Genomic DNA, 19,906 nt, shown 5'->3' on the forward strand with positions numbered 1-19,906 from the left:
GGGAATTTTCCTTGGAGGTAATTAAATTCTGCCGAACCACTTTTACACTAACAGCACGGCATTGTGTGTGAGCTCTTTAACTGTGTATGTTACAGCTGTGAACATTCTATACAAAACCATCAGTGGTTTTTTAACTGCATTTTCCCTCTTTGCTTTCCATTCGAGGGGCTTCTCTGCTTGCCAGAGTTGCATTTCAAGTATATTGGCAGTTCACGGAGGGGAACTAAGTGGACATGGCAGCATTTCTCTTTATATACACATCACACACGTTGCGCTCAGAGTAATGAGGACAGACGTAGTGGATCAACAAAATATTGTGGTTGAACCAAAATATGGATTAAAAACATGTATTACTTAATTTGGCTGTTACAAGGTTTTCCGAGGCGGCTCGCTCCGTCCAAATGCCAGGTCCAATAGATCAAACGCCGTCACAAACGTTACGCTGAAGTTTTTAAGCTCGTGGGCGAAGAGCCGGAGTCTCATTTCAGACTCAGCTATGACATCAGCGAGTAGAGATAATATGATTATACCTGTGTTACATGACGACCTGTTTTATTTGAATTAAGGGAATAGTTTCATTCCTTTCGCATCAGAGTTATCGGGCCCTTAAATCTGAGAGTGCAGCCAGCAGCTGGGTCGTGTAGTTTAAACAGTCTCACACATGAACCCTCATAAAAAACACATAATGTTTTTACAGTTTTTGCACAAACAAATGAGATACAACATGTTAATTAATGAGCTGTAGAGGTGCTGGTGGGTTTTCCTGGACACAGTCAGACTTGCAGTTTCCCTGTTTCTGGTCTTTATGCTAAGCTAAACTAACCTGCTGCTGGCTGCAGCTTTGTATTTATATTGGACAGACAAGAGAGTGGTATCAGTCTTCTTCTCCGAGTCTCAGCAAGGAGGCAAGTAAACATACTTGCAGTACTAATGCTTTAACAACCAGGATTTTCTGCATTAAGGCAACTCAGGTAAATATTCAGTCTGCCAGGAGAATTATTTAAAATTATATTAGGTTTTTCTTTTTTCACAGTCTTGATTAGGTTGAGTTGTTCAGCTGGAAAAAGTCAGAGTTGGTTCAAGTGAACTGATTTTTGATTATTATGAGTATTCATGCTTTTTCTCCTTTTCGGGCATTAATCTTTTATTTTTGCGTATTAAAAAAACAGTTGTGCTTAATCTTATTTTGTCTTTATTTCGTTCATATGTGATGCATTCGACATATTTTGAAGTCTCGAAGTAAAAACAGTTTCCAAATTAGAGAACTAATTAGTGTATCCTGCCTTATAAAAACTCCTTTGAAGGTTTCAATGATACACAGCAGTCTAACACTTACACACACACACATGCAACCCCTCGCTGAGTTGGGGATCCTGTGGCGACAAACCTGCAGCAATAATTGGTGTGGACCTTCATTAGTGGCTGAAAATTCTGGGTCATGGCATGTCACAGGAAGTGTGTGTGTGTGTGTCACTGGTACTACAGTATTAAGCCTTTTTGACTCATCATAGTAGTTAAATGTGTTACTGATAATATTAACAATGGCTCAGTTATAGTTTCTCAGTAAGTCATGACAGCATTACAATGAGGCAATATGAAACGTACCAGGACCTTGAAACTGGAGGTAATTCAGCTGTCATTGATTTTATTGTTTACACCTGTACTTTCCCTTTCCCTTCTATGTCAAAACATTTTCTGAAAAATCTCCGAGAAGCCAAAAAGACGTAATGCAAACTCGTGTTTTCATACGGAAAGCATCCTGTTTTGGACTACTTGAAGAACTGTGTTGGTGGTCTGTGTAAACACCAGGCACAACGGTGGAAATAAGTCCAAGACTTTATGGTTCAATACCCTGACAAACTCTCATATGTCGTCGTTGTTGTTGTATTGTTGTCAATGAGCCAAAACCACTCAGTCACTTTCACACTTACAGAAGGATATAATCATGGCAAGTTGTTTCTGAGATTGTCAAATCTGAAGAAATGATGTTTCTGCTCTGAAATTGCCTGTGTCCTGATTCATGACAGACATTTTTCATTTATTTCAGTGGTGTTTCTGTATTTGGCAGCTTGTGCACGTCGTCCACAGGCAAGAAGTAATCTGCAGTTTAATTTAGATGGAAGATAACATGTTTTGAATAAAGTGTTTAATTTAGTCTCCAATGTCTGAGGTTTGGCTGGACTAAGTGTGGCTTCTTCTTCTTCTTTTTTTTTGGTGTGTTTATAGTTTTGGGGAAAGTAAATTGTCATTTCAGGAAATGTGAGTAAGTGTGGAAAAAAATAAAACTGTAAAAAATTTCATATTGACCCAAGTGTGTGTCACCCAAACCCATAAAAAGAACAGGGTGCAGACGGTTTGATTGTATATTAAAGATTTGTTACCATGCTGGCGTGTGTGCATGATGTGATAAACTAGAATTACTATGATCCATTTTATGGCATGAAAATGATCCAGAACAATCAGACATTTACGGCGACTGGTCACACATGCAGCCCTTGAAAAACCTGCATCAGTCCTCGTCTCTCAGCCTCTCTGTCTCTCTCTCTTGCTAATGGACACTTTTGCAGAGACAAGAACAGAAAGGTTGGAGGAGGAATGAAAGACAACATAAGCAGAGAGATCTCTTAGACTGGGAGGTGGCTGTGTCATCTTTGTTACAAGAAGTACTTTATAAGAGGCCTCCAGACTCTGCTGACTATTCAGCACTTGGATCCGTCCAAATAGCTTAACCCTTTAGTCTAAGCCAGCGGTTCTGCGGAGCCCCCTCGCAGCCTTTAGCCCATCTTCTGAGAGTCACGCCACTGAATGTAACAGAGAGACTAAATGCCCTCGAGCACAACAGGCACTTTTAGCAGCAAATGCATGTCAAGATGTGAATGTGGCCATTGTGCCATGACCCACCAGAGGGGCTTGTAGCAGCCACAAAGGGCACGGTGCCAAGCTACAAGCCGTGTTTTACTGCCTGTCATGAAAAAGAGCATCCGTGTAATTGCATGCAAAATATTTTTTGTGAAATCCTTTTTAGCGAGGCCCTGATTGAGTAATTCAGTCATCAAACAGGGGGGAGAGAGGAGGGCGAGAGAAGCCACATTATGGGGTGGAACAGATTCCTCTCAGACATGTTCGAGTGAGAAATAAACGAGTTGGATGATCTGTAGTATGTAGAGAATCTTACGTGACTTATCTTCATATCATACTTTCCTTCCTTGAGGGGAGTGAGCTCCTGCATTTGATATGTGCAACCACTTATTATAGAGTACACTGCATTGTGCTTGGGTTACCAGGCTGAACCAGGGAGTAAGGCTTTGTGGCTTGTGGCTGTGTGTGTGTGTGTGTGTGCAGATTTAGATGCACAAGTGTGTGACCTATCAGATTTATTTATATGGAAAGTGTGTATGTTTAACTCAATGTGTGTATGTGTGTGTGTGTGTGTGTGTGTGTATGTGTGTGTGTGCATAAGTGGTCCAAAAGCTACTAGTCTAAAATTAAAATCTGGGTTTTTGAAATGTCTCTAATTAGAGAGGGGAGGACGAAGCCTATTTTGAGAGCTGTGGCCATGCACGCCCTTCCCATATGTGTGTGCACTGGCATACAGACTCAACGCACACACACACACACTCACACACACACACAATACCCACTTTGGAGAGGAAGGTCCCCCACTTGGAGCTCGTCTTATTAGACAATTCATCGAGTTTCGCTAACAGGAACCGTCCACTGAGCGTGTTTCTTGTGTCGTCTGTACACAGTTTACTGAAGCTTGACAACCAGCGAACTTTAAAGACGTAAACAAGTAGCTGTTATGAATATTAACAGCCAGAGAACACGAGTTGAAATGCCGCCGCCTTACTGTAAGGCTGCAATAAATTACTGCAATATTTAGAGTCAAAGACAAGTCAAGACAAACCAAACTGCAAAAGTTTATGGCTGCAGAGCAGGAACACAATAGTCAGTTTAATCACTGTCTAAAGTGTTTTTACACTTTTAATGAGGCAATTTAGTGAATTTAGCCTTTTCAGAGCGAGTGGAATGCGCTGTATGCCTGGTTAACATTGTCTCATTGTTCTGTCTCATAACCAGCCTCTGTTTTCTGCTCCTGAGCAAAGACTGCTGGGAAATCAGGGCTGCTTTTACAAAAAAAAGGGTCCGCTAAAATCTTTCTGCCCCAGTTACTCTCACGGTGTCTTTAGAGGCATCTGTGAGATCGTCGTGTATGTGTTTCTGTTTTTTTCCTGTGTGACTGCAGAGAATCACGCCACGCTAATCCTAATTACAGCACATCAACCAGTTTGAACCGAGCAAGAATTTATTAAATAATAGGACTATCTATCATGAAAAAATATGGTCGACCAACACGATTTCCAAACAATGATTTCAGCTCGAGGGATACGCATTCCATCAGTTTACTCCATCAACAACCATTTTAATAAAGCTTATTACTGTTTCACAACCGGCTCTGTCCTCTTTGATTCGGGCTGTAAACACACTCATATTCACAGCAGGAACGATGGATTGAAGACGTCGAGTGACAGATTTTTAATATCTTGTGGTTCCATGTTACAGTAAGAGCATACTCAACATTAAAATGTTGGTCGGAATGATGATAGAGAAGTTATGAAGATGAGTTGTTGTTGGTCTGTTTACATGTGATCAGATTTTTTAGACTTATTAACTCAAACTGGACATGTGAGGACTTTTAAGTTATTATATTATGAGTCATATAACATTTCTTGTCTGTATCTAAAGATCTGTGTCATTGACTTTTTCGTCGTTCCTTTTTCATCCATTGACGGCTTTAGAGAAAGTTGTTAATATCGTTATCCCTGCTATACTCAATTGTAATTCACTATACTCCTACGTAGTCCCTCATTTTGGGAAATTCCCTGTCTTTCCAAGAGATAGATGAGCGATAGATGAAGTCTCTCCAAGTATAAAACTAGAACCAGCAGACGATAAGCTTAGCATGCAGACTGGAAACAGTCAAGGGAGGGAAACAACTAGCCTGGATCTGTCCAAAGATAAAAATACATCTCCCATCACCTCTTTTTTCCCCCCCCTTAGTAACATGTTGTGAATCCTTTGCACACAAACCAAAATGTCATGGTTTCATGTGGATTTACCATTGGATAGGGCTGTTTCCAGTCTTTAAGCTAAGCTAACTGCTCACATTTGGCTTTTATTGGAGTGGAATTGATGTTCCAACTCTTGAAAATAAAACATATTTCCCGAAATATCAATATCCTAAAAAAGAGCCAGAGTGAAACCGAATCGTCCAGGTTCTGTCCTAGAAATAGAAAACCTCATTCAAAAAACATTTTCTTTTGTAATAAAATAACTATAACAATAACAACCCAACCTTGGTAGAGAGGTTCACTCCGTATGTTAAAGAAAAAGCAATCTAAACACCATTACCCATAAGCCAACCAGCTTGGGTTGAACTTCATTGCACTGCTAGCGCAGACATGTCTATAAAAACAGCGGGACAGGACAGTGTAGACGTATTCAGACAGCCGAGATTTCAGCTAAGAAATTCCTTAACAATGACGTTAATGCCTAATTGCTACGCTGGTGAATTTCATGGGAGTTGTAGTTTTTTTGTACGGTGATAAATCCATTCTGGTTCAACTAAATCTTGAAGGTTTAAAAGTTTAAAAGCATGTGCTAACTAGTCTTAAAATATGGATACCAAACTCCAGAAACACACGTCATTTATGCAGAAAGACCAATAAAAGAAATCTGTCATGACTTTAGCTCTAAATTTCTGTACCAACACCCAAACTGACCCAAACTGACCCAAACTGACGACCAGGCATTTGTCTTCAGAGTTTCAAAACTCTCAACAGTTCGGTTACAGCTCATTTAAATGTCTTTTTTAAAGATTTATTCTTATAAAAAAAAAAAAAAGACCGTTTATCAGCATTATTATACTTGGAGTACATCTGTTTTAAATCAAGAGTAATCAAAAAGTAATTAACCGTACTTAGATTACATTATTTAGTTCTTTGACTGCACTATTGTCACGGATTAATTCTCAAGAGAAATCATATCAGGAGACTAACACACACACACACACTGCAGCCACAGGCATTCCCACTATAGACACCCATTATCTCCGTCATGTGCTGTCGACCCAGAGCAGGAACTTTGGGGGCTGCTGTGGTCGGACACAGGGAGAGGGAAGTTAGCGCTGGCAAAGAAAAGTCAAAGTCAGGCATTTTTTGGAGTAAGATAAGAAGAGAGCGGCGTGAAAGGAAAAACTAAAATAACAAAAAGCCACTCGGGAGTACGAGATTACTATGACAACACATCGCTCTGTTTTTGCCAGTTTTGGAAATATCTCGGCCTTTTAATCAACAAACAAAACAAGGTGATAAGTGAAATACACATTCATCATCCAAACAGGCGGGCAGATACAGCTCGGCACAGTAGGTGTGCGGAGATGTCCCGCCGCAGTCGTGTTACCTTGACCCGTGAGGGCACAATAAAACCCGGAGGCTTGTGTGGCATTGGCAGGTGCTGCAGCTGAGTGTAAAGCTCAGAGTATCCAGTGTCATGCCTTTGTTTGCTTTTTTGATTTATGGCTGACCACTGCCCCACCTCACATGTGCAGAGGAGAGCCCGCTCCCCCTCCTCTCAACACCTTTCCTCATATAAATAAACCCTATCGCTGCAGGAATGCCTCTCCCTGTTATTGGAATTCTCCCCGCTGATAAGATGACTGTTTAGGATGCCTCATCGACATACTCCCGTCTCAACACATACTGACACACAGACCCAACATAAACCACCAACACATCTGCTGGCCCTTTGGTTTCCGTCCACACATGGGCCACAAGTAAGAGGCCGACGATGTGACTCAGAAGAGAAAATGGTGATTAAAGGGACGCGGCTTTTATACTATAGCCAATCGATGATACTGTTGAGGTGAGCTGACTTTGAGTGAATAGAGACAGACGACTCATCAAATGCAGTAAACGATAACAGATTGTGTGACGGTCGGTTAAATGGAACCAAAATTGAAGACAGAGAAACCAGACAAGTGCGGGTTAAGTGTAAAAACAAGGCCGTCCTCTCCATGCAAAGCTTCTGTTGGGATGCTTTAAATATGCACACTGAACCTCCAAATCTTTCCAGGTGCAGATCGGAAAAACTTTGGTGCGTGGTTTATTTCATTGGTTTAATCTGTGCAAAAAAAAAAAAAAAAACGGCACAAAGGGTCGGGAGCAGTCTGTAGCTGAAGCGGTGGCAAGTATTTCACAAAATGTCGAGTGATTGTTTTAATTAAGTAACCCAGCTTCACCCTGTGGAAAAGAAAACCTTAATAAAATAATTAACAGCGAATGATTCTGTGCAGAAAAGCGTTGTTGCGCTGCTGAGTTATTGAATTGTGGTCTAACCATCACAACAACCATTTAAATCTGCAGTGGGCAATATAACAGGGGTTGTTGGGGCTTTTAAACTGCCTCTCACATAACATCAATTCTTAGCTGCCCAAGTCGACACTGAAAGCTCTAAAAAGGGCACGTTTGAGCTCGGATCATTTGCCTTCACAGTTTTTCTTTTTTAATTTTTTTAAGTTCAAGCTTTCAAGATCAGGACAGGGTTACGGGGATAGTTTGAAATTTTACGAAATAATCCTCTTCCTTGCTAAGAGTTCAGAGGTCCTGGCTGAAATAATAAGAATAATATTATACTTGCACTGCTCTTACAGAGACATTTATCATTTTCTTTTCCGCTCATTATGGCCTAACCCAACATACAAATCATGCACAATAATGCACGACACATCTGAATCCAAAACTGATCAATCAAGTCTGAGGCTGTTGTTTGCATATGTGACCGTGGCTCTTTCTGATTTGAACACTTAGTTTCAGTCTGTCTTCTCCGAAGAGCTCCAGGAGAATTACTCCATCCTCTGCAAAAGTACCTGGCAACTAAAACGCTGCACTCGTGGTGTCCGTGATGTTGAGAAGTGTGCTAAGCTCTGAAATAAAACGCCTATGTGGCTGCATAAGTGTACCACAGGCATTTTATCATGCATTTTTTCAGCATGTTGTACACTGAAGCTGCAGGTACAGGTAGCTGCTTCCTGTTGTTTCCAGTTTTAATGCTGAGCTAATCTAACTGGCTGCTAGTTGTTGGTTTGTACCAGGTGTAGACATGAGAATGGTGCCAATCTGGTGTCGTCTGACCGCAGACATGAAAGCAAATAGGCCCTATTAACAGAGCTAAAAAGGTCATGACATTGTTCAGCAACAACCTCCTCCTCCTCTCACAACTGTGACCCCCCAGCTGATAAAAATATTACTGCCCTGGTTAGAATATTTTTATCCTAAGCCCCTGACATACTGGACTCAAGTGCAACCACGCAAGGAGCAACTGTCTCGCAGCTGTCTTGGGTGAGGGGGGCATCGGGCCAAGGGCAGGGCATGCTTGACCCCCCCCCTACCCCCAACCCCAACCCCGAGCATCTGTGCCCACTCATTTCAGGCTGGCACCCGCAGAGCCCGAGAAGCCATCAGTCACCGACAACGATGACAACAAAATACGCCAAGGGAGGAGTCGGGTTTTGACTTGGGTAAAAACCGCAAGCTGCGAGACACCAGCGCGTTCACACACAGACTGCCACTGTACGTTCCCTTCATTTGTCTGTTATCCATTAAAACATTAAAACAAACACAGCTGCCAACGCGCAGAGCTGAAAAAGGAGTTATTGCTCCGCATGTTTTCGGGGCCATATAGGCTGAATGTGAGCGATATGTAACCATCGGCAGACACAGATTGTTTTTTTTTTTATTGCTGAAATAACAAAAGTTCCTCTTTCACACAGAAAAGACTGATAATAATAGAGACATGGAGCAATTCTTTGTGAAATAAAGCTATGCTGTTGCACTGATTAGCCCTGCCTCCTCCTCCTCCTCCTCCTCCTCCTCCTCCTCCTCCTCCCTCTCACCCCAGTGTCGAAGATCTGTTAAGTCAGGGGCTGGGGAGTTTTCAGTCTCCAGGGGCACATCCCTCTGAACCGCCTGCCAAGCTTCTCCTCTCCCTCCTCCATCCTCTCTCTTGCTCTGCTCTCTTTCTTTGTTCCCCTTCTTGGTTCTCTCTTCCCACTTCTTCAACTCCTCATGTTCAACTCTCTCCTCGACACTTCAGCCTCTTTTCTAACTTCCGTCATTTACTCCCCGCTATCCCCTCCCCAAAAGAAAACGGCACTTTTTTTCCGCTTTCACACTCTTATCTGTTTTCCCCCTTTCTCTACCCTTCCGCTCCTCTTCCTCTCCCAGTGATCCGGCTCCTTTGCAGCCGTACATAATTAGGCCTAAACACAAGCCTGCGCAGGCTCACATCTGGAAGGAGTTTAGACATGGCAGTTTCCTACCAGGACGACTAAATATTTAGGTTGAGAGTTACTGCGTGTGGATGAACTCATGATAGAGGGGGTGGGAAGGGAAGAGAAATGGGGAGCTGGAGATAAAGCAAAAGAGGGAAAGTGGGGCAGGAGAGTGGAGCTCATGGTGGACGGCTGAGGATAGCGTGATGCATCATTAAACTGGTGATAAGTGTGAGTTTATAGAAATGGTGCAGTATATAATCTGCAATCAAAGTGCAGCACTCAGCATTGACGATGCAGAGGAGGAGGTGATGAAATTGGGGCGACTGGTTGCTCCTTTATAGCTGGCAGGAACAACAAACAGCCAACTAATAGTTTTAATAAACAAATCCCCGTTGGGATTTCCCATGAGGCTGAGGGGCCTCAGCTGGAATGTTCACAGGGGCCAGCTGTTGTGCATTAGACGTAGCAGCCGGCCCCGGAAGCCCTGTGCCTGGTGTCCTCCAGCCCCTTGCCTAGCTCAGCATGGAGGAGAGCATTCCTCCAGGCTGCCCCAGGAGAAGAGGGGCTGGCTGTCAGGCCATCCCATGTGGGGAGGGACCCGAGGTGGCGTAGGGCACGGGGAAAGCTCCCCTGCTGCACCTGGGATACAGTCTGCAGTCTCTGAGCTGGGCTGAGGAATGTCAGGAATAACACGAATATCAACACAACTTCTCACATTCCACATCTGGAGCTAATGTCATGAGCAACGATGGAAGCATGGACGCTTCAGGAACTCACTGGAAGTTCGGGGGGGAAAATTAACTTTCCAGACATCCAGAGTTCCCGGCGGGAAAAAAAAGGTAAAGGTAAAATGGCGGGGCGACGTGGAATCGTTTGCTCCTCCGTACGCAGCCTTTGTAAAAATGTCACCAAATGCTAGACATCTGTACGAAAACAACTCGACCAAAATTAGTAGACGCCGGGGTGGAAGATTATCTTCAATCACCTCAACCACTGCCACCCAAGCCTCTTTTTTTTTTTTTCCTCTGGTTTCCAGCAATGTGTTCCCCAGATGTTTATTCTGCCTTTATTAAGCAAGAAACATAAGGCCCTATAAATGGACTGCTGGCTGGCTTTAGTTCTCCTGGGGCATAAATCCCCCTTACTTTACCTCATATGCTCGCTGCAGTGGGGCAGTTGAACATGTTTTTTTTTTTTACTTTGCCCATGTGCAGCTAGCATTTCTCCCACTGGGTCAAAGTACGCAGACAGTAACATACTGTGGGAACGAGCAGTGTCTCGGCAGCTGTGAAGAAAGTGCTGTTTTTACAACACCACCCAAAAAAATGTGTCACTGACTTATTGGTAGTCCATCCATCATGGGAGATAGTGTGTTTTGGCCCATGATGCGTCCCTTTCAAGTTCTGTCCAAATAAACCAAACGAATAATTGCTTCATAATTAAAAAATATATCAAACTAAGCCCAGAATCATTGCTGTCCAGTTCTCACCAAATTTTTCATATGCATATATATAAAATACTCAATGTGTTTCTATTTATCTTAGTTTTGCAAGGCCAAGCCCGCTGGACCATGTGCACATGCTGGTGGTTGGAGAGAAAGCTGAACTCAGATCTGCCTGGCTGGGTCAGAGTCAGATTTAAAGTGACAGAGTTGTGTCAAAGAGGCAGGGCCAGATGATGGCTACAGTCAGCCTGCCCTCTCACTGATCTTCTTAATGTTTTACAGAGAGGCGACTCACCGCCCTGCGCTCCAGAGCTAAACTAGATCAAGATGTAAACTTCTGACCTAATAAGCCTTATTACTGCAACAAGTCCTCAATACAGTTAAATCTCAGGTCATGGGTTCAGAGTCATGGGTGTGTGGGCCTGATGGGAACACTGTACCCTCGCCTTGTCTGTCCATATGCATGGATTTCATGTAAACCCTATAACAGGACATGGAAACAGTGTCCACAATTATTGTGGCCGAAGCTTGAAATGAAGTTTTTCTTACAAAAAGATCAGCGTGTGATCTCACCACCCAGCCTGCAGCACAGGCCACAGCAGGGTGGCCATATAATACATCATTAGTTCACAGTAAACTTGTCAGACTGTTCCACACTCACAGAGTAACGGTCCTGTTGGGCAGCAGGCTGGCGTCCGGAGGTTCACTCAGCTCCTCCTTGCTGCAGCTGACCCTTCTGCCCACAGTCTGGACGCCGTGCGCTTTGGACCTCTCGTCCGTGCAGCTGCATCCGCTGGTGGAGGCGAGTAACCCGGGACAAGCCTGGGAGAACCTCGGCTCCGAGGCGGACAGCAGGAGCAGCATCAGTACCAGACGCCCCGGCAGCAGAGGGATGCCAACGCCGGGCGCAAACATTGTCCTTCGGCTGGATCTCACCTCAGCTGCACCCCCGCCTCCAGTCATCCCATATCTCCACCATGAAGCTCTCAAGGGGTGTTAAAGAGTTTGAGAGGAAGCGAAATGAATCTTTCAAGTCTTGAATGAATGGTAAAAGTTGCAGAGCTCAACAGTGAACACTCATCATCCGGTCATTTCACAAATATTCAGCACTGGTTTTCCAAGAGTGTGCCGTTATGTCATGGCAGCCAGGGCGCACAACTCCGCTTTGGTCCAAATGGTTAATAAATTGAAGGGATGTGTGAGTCCATCCAAACGTGTCCAACACTGAAAAACAGCCGCAGTAATCTGTCTTTAAAAAAAGATGTCTGTCTTATTAATTACTTTAAGAGATTTACATCATATTTAGGAGACTTGGGAGTGTCCGCTTTACCGTTATCTCCCTCTCTAAAAGTTAATCCAGAGGTTGATGAGATTCCCGGCTGAGCAGCCGCCGTCATCTGTGTGAAGAAGTCAAGAAAAAAGTATATTCTCAAAGTTTTGTCAGTTGTTTCGCTGCTCCTAAAAGTTTTCCTCCGTCTTTTTTTCCTCCGATCCTGGATCCTGCGCGCAGACTTCCCCACTTCCCCAACTTAAAAAAAAAAGAATTTAAAACACAGAGAGGAAAAAAAAAAAATATTTCGCAGAAAGAAATGAGCTGCTCTTGATCGGCTCCTGTGTAATTCCCCCAAAATCTAGCGGTTTTTGCCTGCTTGCCTCTGTCACACTCAAACTCACTTAGTTACTACCCCAAGTGCGCCCGTTCTGTCTCTGCGTCTGCGCTCTGGTCCCCGCGGTCCTAGCGCATCCAGCCAAGCCAAGCCAAGCCAAGCCAAGACAAACCAAGCCAAGACAGAGAGAGAGAGAGACATGAGAGGACATGTGACCACCTGAGCTCACTTCACACACCTTCACCAGACTTCATGACACACTTCAGAAGGCTACTTTATGCAAAACCATGCAAAATCTCAGTGTTCAAACATGTTATTTTTTATTATTGGGGCTTCAATTTTACATTTAAATATTAATAGGAATCATCATCATGTATCCCTATAAGGTCTTCTAAGAGAAAGGCTTGCAATATAGCATACTCGTTTGTTTATTATATATGTTTTTGTTGACAATAATCAATTCTTGGTCAGGTTGTATTGCAGGTGGCATGACCTTAAACACCCAAACTCTATACTGTCATAAACTGAACACATTATGGTGCAAAGAAGAAGATTATGGAGCTGTTTGATGCAGTTTATGGCATGGTAAATGCCACATTTCTGTTGTTGTGCTGCTTTACGAGCGTGTTGTAGAAGACAGGAAGGTCTCGATTGCAAACTAAAGTTATGAATGAGCGCTGCAGGTCTGTTGTGTATTGTGTGTTTTTAGCAGATCAAAGGCTTTTCATTCAATCAGCGGGAAGGAGGAGGAAGTTAAGACTTTTATAGATACACTTCAGTGAATTCTATAGCAGAAAGAGCGATGGCAGCACGGAACAATTTGATCTTGAAAATAAAAAAGGAGTCTGAGCTGTTATATTGTAGATGTTAACTTTATGATAGGAGCCAGTGCCATGTTTCTCTGTTCCAGAAACAATTATTTTCATGTCCAACTTGGAGGCCATTGGCAAGAGCGAGATACCCATAAAACAGTGCAATAGATAGGTTTTTATGTGGGGATGGCCACAGTCGGATGGGGGTGGAACTGAATGCAAACCAACCTGCTGAATGTGACACCCAAGCTGTTCTGTGCATGTCATGTGACGTTCTTGCATGTTCATACATCTTAGATTCAGAGATAAACAAATATTCCAAAAACTCAAAACTTCTGTTTGAAGAATGTTTTTAAAAAAGAGAGAGAGAAAGAAGCACACTGAATCCAAAAACTACAGAGATTCATAAACTTCCTCAAAGTCTCCTTTTCACTTAATTTTTTTTGCCTGTGTGTATGGAAAGTTCCCAAAATACAGCCCGGGACTCCATGGATTTCTGTTTTAAAAATACTTTTTGATATACGAGAGGCCCTTGAGACCGTAGCGATTCAAATCTGGAGAACATTTCAAAATATGAGAAGGTGAACGGGGAAAGCTTTTGAAAAGGGACTTAATGCAATTGGGCTTGACATGTATTCACTGACATATCCAAACTGCAGGCACCTCAGTCGTGCAAGCATGCCCAGCAGTATAATGGTGCACTGTGCTCTGACCCGCACAGTGGACCCCGGGTTTGTTATTCCTGTATATGATACTGTACACTGGAGCAGGCTCAGAAAGCCAGCATGATTATTGAAAGAGTGGATGGGCGACTGCTCAGCAACGAAACAGAGGGCTGTTTATCCAAGCTGTTAAATAAGGCTTCAAGTACAACACCCCCCTCCAACTCCACAAGGCCCAAATCTCTCTCATCTGGAGAGCACAGTTTCCATTTAAAATGTCACGTCCCGAACTGCACATTACATCAAATTGTACTTAATGGCATCCAGACAAACTTTAATGTCGTTCCAACATTTTCTCTCTATGCACCCACAGCCCCCCTTGCTCCTTATAGCCAAGCAAGCAATCTCTCCTTCTCCCTGCTCCACATCTGGACTCCATTCCAGGTGGGGTATTGAGAAAGGGGAGAAAGTCGGGGAAGGAAAGGTGGAACGCAGAGAAGCTTGGAGGCTTTAGAAAAGTAGAAGTGAGATAATGTCTTGGGGAAGGTTTTTGGTGGAAGTTACGCAAGCTTTTGGGATGTCAGACAGACGATACGTGAGATTTGCAGTTGATTTCTCTTGGGCACGTTCCCGTTGTCCAAATCGCACGTTAGGGCAGAAATATCTTTAAACAATGAGGTTTTAAGCACAATGAGAGATGTGAACCAGACCAAGTGACTGCTGAGATCGAGGCATAGCTCGGCCGAGTGTTTCTGCCAAAGGATAAACAAAAGAAAACTTCCAGCAGGGAAGCAAACGTCAAGCCCTCTGCAAGGCCTTGGGGCTGTTGCTGAGTCTTTCCTGATGAGGCCATGACATCTAGTGGTGTGATCAGCAGCACACACAGAGCGCCCACCCCTCTCCTCTGAGCTGCTCTGCCAGTCAGTCCTGCAGTCATGAGCATTTCCTGGACGGATGGTTTTAATTAAGGATTTATGGAGACATTAAACCCACCGCTCCCGCAATTTACAGGGTTATCAAATCATAATGTGGTGCCATATTTTGCAGCACTGAATACCTTTGTCGACCGCTGGAAATAAATGTTAGCAGCAGCAGTGGTCACCCTGATGTCAGTAGCATTTAATCCAGTATAGTATATTTATAGATTATCAAATCATACTGTGGTGCTATATTTTGAAGCATCTTTAACAATGAATATTAACAGCAGTTGCATACAAATTGTATTATTATGAAGATATGTTTGAATATTCCTGTTTAAGCGCGTAAACTATGGAATATTTTGTAAATCATACAAACTCTCAGTGCTGCAACAACTGAGTAAATCCATCTATGCATACACAGATAAATGCATGCTTAGCTGTATGTTTACATAAACCAGCTCTAATTCTTATTATCACCTTTCTGCACAGATGATTAAATCAGCCTTTTATGTAAACATTAATTGTATTTGTCCATAAAATACTCAGTAATGCTGCAGGAGAGTTAGTGATACATATGAGCTACAGTTGGTTCACACAAACTGTAGTAATGTTGCCCTCTGCTGGTTATCAGAGTGAATTATATCAATATTGATTGAAAGGATTTTTGCACATTATGATTCAAGTTAAAGGCAAAGAAAAGCAGGTAAACAGAGTCACGTCCATCCCTTTTTCAAAGACTGGTGGAACACCCGGAGATTTCTGTTTGTTACCTTCAGTTCAAGTTTGAACTCACTCTGCAAACACGCTGCATAACTTGAGGCCTCTCCTGTCAGATGTGGGTGACACCCTACTTGTCAAACCTGTCCTTTTAGAACAAGGATGTGGCTGATTTTTTATTTTGCACGACTCCATCCAGCATGTCATTCACATGGTTCAGACTGAGCCTGAACAACAGTCCCACAGTCCTCGTACTTAATAGAATGTATAAATGTGTGGTGAAACTGAGGTCATCGGTGTTCCTTTACACTGGTGTTGCCAAAACACACACGAGGACAGTGTCAACAGAACAACTTCTTTTCATGGTGTTTGTTATGTAATCTGTCTATGAAACTATGATTGATTTGCATGTGTATTTTTATCCCAAGTGGAGATATAAAGTCTGATATGAAGTCATGTTTAATATCTATTTTCAGATTTAAACAGATGACGTAAGAGAGAAGGTTAATGATTTATTGTAACAAGGCCATTTTCACAGCAGACATGTTGACATAGATAACTGTTTATTTGGATAGTCCTCGGACAGAAATTTTGGTAACTGTTTGCCAAATAAAAGGTTTGGTTTGGTTTCTTGGTGGTGAAACAGTCGAAATTTAAGAAAAATACACCACAGGTCTGTAGGGGGAATATCTAAATGAAGTGTTACCTAAAAAAGAAAAGCACAGATGTAACTAATAAGGTGAATAATGGCTCTTGTTGTGCACGCTGGCTTACTGAAACATCCAACAAAGCAGTCATTAATGTAATTACTTACACGTGTGTTTTACTGCCAAGACAGGACAAAGTGTCAGCTGTGAAAGACAAAACCTCTCATTAGATAAAGCATCATCACACATTATTTTGTTTATTTATCCATCACGTGTGCCTTTAATTAGGAGTTGAATATTTCTCATACCTCTGTGGCAAAGAGACAAAAACTTCCTTGACCTTGAGCTGCTGATGAACGCGTACTCGTGTCATGTGAAAGTCTTAAAGACGGGGCAGATGTCATCAGAAAGTGATTAAAACATTAATAATGGAGGAAGACGTTTAACCTCCTCTTACTCCAACACAGTCATGACCACTGAAGAAGCTTCGGGTTGTGTGATTTTATTAAGTGCCACATGAAATGCGAACATTATAGTGTATCTCTGAGTACTGCTGTTAAGTGTATCATCATCATCAATTCTTTCCACACTAAATGTCCTGTGCATACGTTATGCATTTAAATGGTCTATATCATAGAATACAGTTCAATCACAAAAACATCAAAATATTTGTATATTGAATTAATCTATAGTCCCTCATAAGCAACAAAACAGCAAAACAAGTCAGCATATATGTATTTTTGTCATTTTTTTTCTACTCGGATACAAAAGAAATAGAAAAACTCAAAGGCTTTCGGCCCGACTTTAGCACAAAATTCACATACTCTCTCTATCTGTAACAACTTTGACCTCCTTTCTCTTCACTTGTGTCATGCACACGCACACACACAGTCACACTCACTCTTACACACACACACAGATGTAGGAAAGGCATGCAGAAGCCACCACACTTCTACATGTGAAAGCATGCACTCATACACACCCACATAGCACTGTCTGTGTGCAGTGCATGGTTATAATGGCATGCAGTGTAGGTGAGATTTTGGTCCCTTTGTGGCAGCAGGAGATTCAAATGATCAATCCGGATCGTCAGAGTCAGAGAGCCAGTCCTGTTGAGTTTGTCTAAAGCGTTGGTTTTATGTAAGTCTGGCCTTAGTACAATGTGATGTGGCTTGAGTCCACAGCAGCTGTGCATCATTCGAGCTAAGAATAACCTAAAAAGAATGTGAAGGCAGAGCCATATGAAAAACAAAGACCTGGTTCTCATACAATTATAAGAAAGGCAAAAAAAAAAGTGAATCATAATATTGCAAATATGGTTAAATGTGATCAGAAAAGAACATCCTGTGCCATGTCGTTGACCAGCGTCCACCTCCACGCCCCGTCCCAAGGTCTATAACTGAGTCCGATGAGGTGGAGCTTCGGGCAGCGGGGCAGCACTCCACGTCCAGAGCAGGTGGGGGGGGGGCAGGTGTGAGGCGGCGTACTCAGTGGCGAGGCGACACGGTGGCGTGAGGGTTGCTACTTAGGCCTTGGTGCCTCTCTTTGGCGTGCTTCTCACAGTACATCACGTCTCCGACCCAAAAGTGACCTCTCATCTTGAGGTTAAGGCCGCAATCTGTGCAGGTGTAGCACTCCGAGTGGCGGTAGTGGTCGTCCGTGATGCGCACAGCCACTGTGCTGTGGGGAGAGATGAATGCAGTCAGACACCTGATGACTGAATCATTTACCTCATTTCCAATGCAAACAACTTGAGAGCGGCAAACTTGACGTAGATAAACATCACTTCATTTGGATCTTAAAGAAAAAGTGACACCAGTGACAGAGATTAGACTACAAATATCAAGATTATCACCTAAATAAAGGAAACTAATTTGATCTGCAGTGAAAGGAAAATCTGTTTTAACTTGATTCAGCTGAAATGATCAGTAATCAGATCTGACCGTCAGCCTAATAACTGGTTGTTTCTTCGGACACATTCTGAAAGTTTAATTATTCACACAGCGTCGGTGTTCCAGTGAACATGCAGCTGCAGGTGAGAGCACACTTACAAAATGCTGGTGCCACACTTCTCACAGGTGTGGGTTTTTTTGACTCCTCCTACTGATGATGTCATTGGTTTGGGGACGTTGGGCGAGAGCTTCCCTGGGAACCTCAGGGCCGCCTCTGGAAGACACACACGAAAACACACGGATGAACACAGCTGCTGATACGGATGTTCAGACAAGCACTAGTCTCTCGCTTCATCACGTCAACGCTCTGTTTGCCTTCACTGGCCTCTGTCAGTGCAGCTTGTTTTTGCGTTTCCCCGCTCGTCATCACCAGCTCAGCACCCACGGGACGCGCTTCGTGAAATAGGTTTCCACACATTGGTCATTATCACGTCATGAAAGAATGTTATTGCTATCTGGATTTATTTGCGCCGCCATTCATCAAAGCAGGAGGGGTGAGGGAGGACAGATGCATTCCGTGATGTGCTGTTCACAATATAAACTGCACACAGGAGAGCTCTTCTCCACATCCTCCGCAGGTGATGGCCATATGGAAGTCCAAGAAACACAAACTGGCTTGTTCTGCGTGATGGGCTTTTAACAAATGTAGGAGATGATATAAATTATGTTGCATTTGACATAATAGCTGAATCCTGACGCTATGAAGGAGTTATTGAGATACACCGTCAGTCCAAATCTAAAAAAAAAGGATGCTCCTATGTGCAAAAACACGTGTTCCAGGGGTAGCTCCTCTGATAGTAACTCCATGTACCGAGGCTGACTCGGGTTTGATTCTAACACACGGCCCTGTGCTGCATGTCATCCTCACTCCCCTGTTTCCTGCATCTTAAGCTGTCACCATCTAATAAAAAGCTAAATTTTCTATACTTGCTCATCTTGTTCAGGGTCAAAGGAGCACAACATCATTTCCACATATTTCTCATGAATGAACAAATGAACACAGAGTGCTTCTAACCTTTCTCGTCGGCCTCCAGGACCTCCTGCAGCATTTTAAAGGTGTTCGATTGACGGGGCGCCGTGCGTGACTCCTTATTCTCCTGGATCATCTTGTACACCTCCGACTCCTTGTCGAACCTCTGCATGGCAAAGTCGGAGCTCGTGCTGCTGTAAGAGAGAGACACAGAAATGTATCGCCGGTCACAGGTTATCACTTTCACTTAAATCACATGTTGAGCTCTCGGTGATGTGTTCGGGAGAAAATGTACGTTCATGAAAGACTTGTGAGTCATGTTTAACCGAATCCAGAGGAAATGAAGGAAGAGGCAGCAGCTGGATTTGAGACTTTCTAGCATGAAGTCTAGATTGCAGACATTTGGCGGGAGGCCGAGCTCATACACGCAACAGGACCCCGTCATATCCCGTTACCAGAGGCGCTGTTTCTAACCCTGAACACAGCCTCAAGGCAAAAGACTGACAGTGGAAGCTACAGCAACAGTGTGCATGAATTAGAAAGTCTAAGAAAATAACAGACATGAGGTGTGTACCTCGTACTAAAACCAAGAAACAACATAAACTACTCTTAACTTTGCTCTGAGGGCGTTTCCAGCTGCAGGAGGATGCAGGCGAGGAGAGCGAGCTTTCACCTTCTGCTAGTTTACGCTGTCGAGTCATTAGGAAATTAGACGAGAGAACAGTGGCTCACTTTACGAGCAAATTCTTAACCCCTGCTGCGGTGGGGTTTTTTTTTACTGCTCCTTCCACACTTAGTGTGTGCTTGAATACCAATCCCTCCTTACCCCTGCTAAAGAAAC

General features: G+C 43.2%; 2 protein-coding genes across 2 annotated transcripts in view; both read right to left on the reverse strand.

The window, feature by feature from the left end:
• adgra2 (adhesion G protein-coupled receptor A2) overlaps positions 1 to 12,486 on the reverse strand; it is a 39,174-nt gene extending 26,688 nt beyond the window's left edge. Inside the window, exon 1 of the mRNA XM_027278421.1 lies at positions 11,440 to 12,486. Within this exon, the coding sequence (XP_027134222.1) occupies positions 11,440 to 11,741 (302 nt within the window). The 5' untranslated portion in view covers positions 11,742 to 12,486. The remainder of the gene's footprint in view (positions 1 to 11,439) is intronic.
• Positions 12,487 to 16,629: 4,143 nt separating this feature from the next.
• The window catches only part of pdlim2 (PDZ and LIM domain 2 (mystique)), a 33,795-nt gene continuing 30,518 nt past the window's right edge, over positions 16,630 to 19,906 (reverse strand). The window contains exons 8-10 of the mRNA XM_019255368.2: positions 19,111 to 19,259; positions 18,195 to 18,309; positions 16,630 to 17,823 (exon numbers count right to left, since the gene is read on the reverse strand). Of these exons, the coding sequence (XP_019110913.1) occupies positions 17,631 to 17,823; positions 18,195 to 18,309; positions 19,111 to 19,259 (457 nt within the window). The 3' untranslated portion in view covers positions 16,630 to 17,630. The remainder of the gene's footprint in view (positions 17,824 to 18,194; positions 18,310 to 19,110; positions 19,260 to 19,906) is intronic.

Source organism: Larimichthys crocea, chromosome III (genome assembly GCF_000972845.2).
Source record: "Larimichthys crocea isolate SSNF chromosome III, L_crocea_2.0, whole genome shotgun sequence".
In the NCBI taxonomy this organism is placed as follows: domain Eukaryota; kingdom Metazoa; phylum Chordata; class Actinopteri; family Sciaenidae; genus Larimichthys; species Larimichthys crocea.